Genomic DNA, 6,545 nt, shown 5'->3' on the forward strand with positions numbered 1-6,545 from the left:
TTTTACTCCTACCCTGCAGCAAGTGACCTACTTTTTCTTCCTACAAGTACCCCTCAGCACCAATTATTTTTCGGCGAGTTTGACTGAGAGTTTGAGAAAAAGAAAAGAAAAAGCTTGTATTTTGAGCCCCCGGACAAATTTGGGGGGAATACAATTTTGGAGGTGCTCGTGGCTTCGAATCTCCGCCAATTCGCGCATCTCGTCCAACAGATTGCCGCAGGTACTTCCGATATCCATTCCTCTCCTCCTCAGCTCCCGATCGAGCTGCGCTTTGCGGCCTGCGGCGGCGTGTAGTGCCAGATCGAGCCTTTTCGTGGGGAGGCGTGACCTGCTTCGGGAGCACAGCAGCACATCCCACTCCCAAACCAACACCGCAGCCGCCGCCGATCCTCCCTCCCCCAAGGGTAGCACATCTCCACGCCCGCTTCTTGCGGCCGAGCTGCCGGCGGGCGGCGCGCTTCCTGCGGCTGAGCGGGCTGTGGCCTGCTGCTGCCGGGCGGCCCCGGAGATTTTCCACTGCCCCGGCTGCCGGCGCCCCGGGAGGCGGCAAACTGGTAGGCCTCCCTCTCCCTCCGTTGCCCCACTCTCTCAGTTCTAGATTTGGCCGGCGGGACACCAAATCGCGCTGGTACTGCAGGCGGCATCGATGGGGAGATCCGGGTGCGGGGTCGTGCAGCCACACGCGAGGGTAGGCGCCGATGGGACGAGGGCTCCCGCTCCCTCTCCCAGGTCGGATGAGGGTGCCGTTGGAGCACGTTTTCTGCGTTTCGGCCCTCAAACGTAGGAAAGGGGTTCGGGTGAGGGTTTAGTTGGTGAAGGTTTGAGATCCTGTGGTTTGGTGAAGGAAAGCTCGAATCTTTCGTGAGGAAAGGTTGGGGTTCTAGCTGTCCTGTGCCGCGAGTCTCATTTTAGTGCAAAATTTAGCGGCTGGCGCTTCATTTCTTGCGTCTGTTCTAGGACATTCCTGACGCTGTCACTTTTCGTGCAGATCTTGCCACGGTAATTCACACAGCTACTGGATTGATGCAAGTCTATTGAGTTCTTGCACAGTGGTTGGTCTTGGGCTCTTCTGTTCCTGCTCAAGAGTCAAGACCAACCGACTGCTGGCCTGAAGTCGAAGATGAATGCAGACCCAAGTACCCAAGATGCAATGGAGGAGGAAGCCCTCAAAGCAAAGCATGCAGCAGAGCGCAAGTTCCATGCACGTAATATCAAGGGTGCTCGGAGGTCAGCGATCAAGGCACATAACTTGTGCCCAACACTTGAGGGCATATCCCAGATGATTTCGACGCTTGACGTTCACCTCGCGTCTGAGTCGAAGATTGATGGGGAGAGTGATTGGTACAGGATACTGTCTCTCACTACCTGGGCTGATGAGGAGGAGGTGAAGAAACAGTACAGAAAGCTAGCTCTCCAGTTGCACCCAGACAAGAACAAGTCAGTTGGTGCAGAGGCTGCCTTCAAACTTATCTCGGAGGCATGGAGTGTGTTGTCTGACAAGAGCAGGAAGATGTTGTATGATCAGAAGAGGAGAGATCATTCAGCAATGAATGGGACCAATGGATTGTATGGTTACGATATGAAGGCCAATAAGCGAGCACGGAAAAATGCTGCAGCCGCTGCCTCAGTAGCAGTTGAGGCTACTACTCGTCCTGCAGGGGCTGACACATTCTGGACATCATGCAACCGCTGTAGGATGCAGTATGAGTACTTGAGAATTTATCTGAACCACAACCTTCTGTGCCCAAACTGTCACCATGCATTCATGGCTGTAGAAACTGGATTTCCCTCCAATGGAACCAGTTCATCATTCACCTGGACGACCAAGGCGCAGCAGCAAAAGAACCACACTACTGTTGATCATTCATATCAGTCAGCAAGCAGAACCTCAAGCATTCCAGGCACAGGACATGGAGCATACCAACAGGAGAATACTTATGAGTCGTACAATAGCCAAAGTTTCCAGTTCAATCAGTACCCCAAGACAACAGGTGCTGCTGCTGCAAATGGTTACAGTACACAAACCTTAGAGAAATCGAAAAGAAAACATGAGGAGAATTACATATACAATTACTTTTCAAGTGGCCATGAGTATCCATCAGGGCGTGGACGGCATTCAAAGAGGAGGCGGAATATTAATAATGGCTATGCCTATGCTTCTGTGGACTGTGATGGGGAGACTGTGGCTGGTATGACTGTGATTGCTGATGCAGGAAGGGTTAATGGTACGTCAGGGGAAAAGTTTAGATCTGCAGTAAGTGGAAGAAAAGCTAATGTCTTGAGGGAGATATTCCAACTTGACACCCGAGCTCTTCTTCTCGAGAAAGCCAAGGCAGCAGTTCGTGAAAAATTACAAGGCTTGAATATTTTGTCTTCTAGTCAGTTTGCAGAGAAAAGGAAAGCAGATAGAAGAGAGAAGCATGTCGACAACGATATAAAGGTTAATGGCATCTACCCTGACAATCCAATCAACAAATGTAAGAAATACAGCTCAAAAGATGTGCATGTCGAAATTCCTGCAGCTGATGAATTGAATCCGGAACAGAAGCGTGTACCTGTGTCCATAGATGTCCCTGACCCAGATTTCCATGATTTCGACAAAGATCGCACAGAAAGAGCTTTTGGCAATGATCAGGTGTGGGCTACATACGATAGTGAAGATGGCATGCCTCGCCTATATGCAATGGTACAGAAAGTTATATCAACGAAACCTTTCAGGATCCGAATGAGTTTCCTCAATTCTAAGTCCAACAGTGAACTGGCACCAATAAACTGGATCGCCTCAGGTTTCACAAAGACATGTGGTGATTTTAGGGTTGGAAGATACAACATTACTGAAACAGTCAACATCTTTTCCCACAGAGTTAGCTGGAGTAAAGGTCCTCGGGGAATTATCAGGATTATTCCAAAGAAAGGTGATACATGGGCCGTGTACCAGAACTGGTCTTCTGATTGGAATGAGCTTACACCAGATGATGTGATATACAAATATGAGATAGTAGAAGTGATTGACGATTTCACTGAGGAGCAAGGTGTGAATGTCATCCCGTTGCTGAAGGTAGCCGGTTTCAAAGCGGTGTTCCGCAGGAACACAGGCCCGGATGTGGTCAGAAGAATACCAAAGGAAGAGCTTTTCCGTTTCTCACATCGTGTTCCCTCTCGTCTGCTCACTGGGGAAGAAAAAAATAATGCTCCAAAAGGTTGCCATGAGTTGGACCCTGCCGCTACTCCAGTCCACCTTCTTGAGGTTATTGCAGATGTTAAGGAAGATACTGCACAGGGAAGTTCAGATTAGAGCTCAACTTCTCGGAACCTGCAACTACTAGCATGCATGGCTGAAGTCTCAGTGTGCACTTCACTGAACATGACTTGTCAGCATCATTTAACTCACTTGCCATAATCTGTCATCGAACTTCTGGCTGACGACGAGGACTATATCAAGGTCAAATATTTAATGTTGCAGGCCTTTGACTGTTCCCACCTAATTAGGCATTTCTAACATTTAATTGTATTGTAATATTGTCGCATAGAGTAAACAATTATCGGGATGCCACTTATTGTGATGAGGCCTGTTCTCAAATGATGGCAGGCCTCATGACTTTGAGCGACGTAGGTGTCAAATCAGGATACTCCTGTATGGATATGCTACTAGTCTAAGTAAGAGCGTAGTTTGAGGCTGATGCCAGACTTTACTCTGTACCAGCACTCATTTACTTATTATGTTGTATTTTCCTTAATCCACAGTATTGTCCTTATGATTGGTGTATTCAGTCATTTTGATTACTTTTCTGTGGTAATAATTACTTCCTCCCTTTTACACTAGTACAATATTTACATGCTGACGAAACCATGCAAATGGTTGTGGATGTTCAGATCTTAATCACGCTTTCAGTATCACCTTGCCTATTTACCGTCAAGTTGGATTGGAGAAACAAAGGCAAAACAAATTTTACTCATTTCCAATTGTTGACATCGCTCTGCTGCTTTTTAGCTGTTATGTCCTTCCACTTTGTTAGAAATCAGAAGATTAGAGATAATCTCATCCATAGGTTAGGGCTAATCCTAGCCATTAGATTAGACCAATAACTGATTAGCAGTTAACCTTGTAAACCCAACGGGTGTGTCCGTTGGTGTAGGGATGCGTCCCTCCGTGTACGGACGCAACTCTCCAGTGTACGGTCGCGTCCTTTGGTGAAGGGACGCGTCCTCCCGGTTCTCCCTGTATATATATATATATATATATATATATATATATATATATATATATATATTCAAATATCAATGAAATCATTCATTCACTCTTAACACGTTATCAGCACTTTGCTCTTCTGAACAAGACGCAAGAACAACGCAGAGGCACATGCCTCTGAACCCCACGGTAAGAACCATGACGCGAATCAACATCAACCTGCCTTCGCATGTTGTTCGTCAACTGTTCTTCGCACTTCGCCGCGTCGGAGGAATGCGCCATCGCCCCATCCGTCACCATGGACAGCGCCGCAGCGTCTTCGAGCGCCTTGGGCCTCGTGTTCGCCGCAGCGCCGTAAATAAAAGTGGATGTGGCCGCATCTTTGCTTCTGCTGTTCGCAATCTCCGACAGGATGCTCGTCGAGGACGCCGCTGGAGCCCAATTCGTCGCGGCCGCCAGGCTTCTCCGCTCGCTCCGCGTCTGCACAGCCAGCCCCCGTCTCCTCGCCGAGGCGTGGACGGTGCTGGCCCAAGCAATGTTGCGCCACAAGCGGTCGAAGCCCTGGCGCCCCCAATTGTTGAAGCAACGGCGCCGCCCGTTGATGAAGTGGTTGCTGTCCCCATGGAGCCAATGTCGCCGGCACTGCCTCCGCCACCACCGCGCTTCTGGTGTGACTTCTGCAAGGAGTTCACGCCGATCCCGCACACGCTCGATCCGTGGCTCCTTGCCACCCAGGCCACTCCCGCACTTTACGCCGTGAAGGAAGAAGAAGAGGACGATGTGGTGCCCGGCCTTGGCATCGCGACCCATTCAACACTGCGGCAAGGACGGGTATCTCCCTGTACTTCTTCCTCGACAGGGCCGGTCCCTCAGCCGGTGAAGACTGAGGACACTGAGATGGTGGCCGCCCCAGGCATCGGCCCCTTAGCGCCTCCACCTGGTACACGCGCGGCGGCGGCTGCTCGAATGATGGCGCAGGCCCTCCTAGAGGAAGGCACCGCGACCACCCCTCCGACACTCCGGCGCCTCCTTGGCCGCAGAGTGGCAGCGGTGGACCGGCGCCCCGGCATCCACAGGGGATCCTGGAACCCGGCGGTCCTCAACCTCCCAAGCGCGGAGGTGCTGAACATGGGAGCCTACAGCAGCGGCTTCTACTCTCCCGACGAAGGGGAGTCCTCCTCCAACTAAATCAGGCGAGCGCAGCGGCAGCACAGTGGTGAGCGGCGGTGGGGTGGTCAAGTGGCGGCGGCTGTTTCCTGGTGTCCAGTGGCGTGGAGTAGGGTTGCAACCCTGCTGCCTGCCAGAGATGCCTCTAATAGGCCGTGAAGATGGCCCAATGGCCCACGCTCGGACCTCCCTTCCTGCTGTTCGTCCTGTGCACGCTTGATGGGCCAAGCTAATGAACGTGGATTCATTTTCCAATCCCCATGGCTGGCTGGCCTATTATCTTTATTATTTAGTTGATTTAATTTCAGCAATAATTCGCATCAGACTCTGTTAGTCTACAGTATTATGTGTTGTAAAATATTACTAAATGTATTTGTACCTATGATAATTTATCATTGTAAAATATCCATTTGTGATATTATTCAAAGTATTTGTCCCGGTATGTATGACAAATCCAATAGATAATATCCCTAGCAACCATGATCTTGCATATTTATTTATTTTGCAATCAATCATTTTAATTAAGACCCTTAATTTTACGCTTTTCCAATTTCAAAGCACTACGTGCTTAAATAATGGATGCAACAAGTTATGTGTATTTTTCTCATTAATCAATTGTATAACATGCATGTTCTATAATCGTTTTGTTGGCCACTCCACAAGGTAGCACCACAATTGCTACTGCAGGATTTACACTAAGTAAATACTTAGTGCCAATCCTCAAAGTGCGTACCCAACATTAACACTTAGAACATTTGGTCTACATTTTTCTCAAAAAAAAGTGACTACCATTAATTTGCATTCCTATTGACCATACACAAGGTAGCACTATAATTGCTACTGTGGGATCTACACTAAGTAAACACTTAGTGATTATCCTCAAAGTGCGTACCCAATTCGTTTGCAAATTAGCTAAGGTCTACATCACTCTCTGATGACTACCTTTAGACGTGTTTATACAATTCGCATAAACAATTTGGCATCTACAACAGACTATGTCCATTTTGAGGTCTACGCCTTTATGGTGACTACCTCCATTTTCTTTTTATGCATGTGAGATTTTACACCATTAATATCTTGTTTTTATTTTGCATCCCAAACTTACAACACACCACAACATTTTAATAACTTAAAATGTTTCGATGGTTTGACTCGTGTAGGATCAATGGCTGTCAAAGAGTTTGAATTA

General features: G+C 48.4%; 1 protein-coding gene across 2 annotated transcripts; it reads left to right on the top strand.

The window, feature by feature from the left end:
* On the top strand, window positions 1-3,817 carry LOC112885898 (J protein JJJ2-like). 2 transcript variants are annotated; one of them, XM_025951603.1, is made up of 2 exons: window positions 1-554; window positions 989-3,817. In XM_025951603.1, the coding sequence occupies exon 2, from the start codon at window positions 1,121-1,123 to the stop codon at window positions 3,293-3,295; it is 2,175 nt and encodes a 724-aa protein (XP_025807388.1). In that variant the 5' UTR covers window positions 1-554; window positions 989-1,120; the 3' UTR covers window positions 3,296-3,817. The 2 variants fall into 2 exon arrangements, with proteins under 2 accessions (XP_025807388.1, XP_025807379.1); XM_025951594.1 differs by having other exon boundaries at window positions 1-220.
* Window positions 3,818-6,545: the final 2,728 nt, after the last annotated feature.

This window comes from Panicum hallii, chromosome 1 (genome assembly GCF_002211085.1).
Source record: "Panicum hallii strain FIL2 chromosome 1, PHallii_v3.1, whole genome shotgun sequence".
Lineage (NCBI taxonomy): Eukaryota > Viridiplantae > Streptophyta > Magnoliopsida > Poales > Poaceae > Panicum > Panicum hallii.

Bases quoted from the DNA above. Each gene is read 5' to 3' on its own strand.
- LOC112885898 (XM_025951603.1), top strand. From the start codon at position 1,121: ATGAATGCAGACCCAAGTACCCAAGATGCAATGGAGGAGGAAGCCCTC.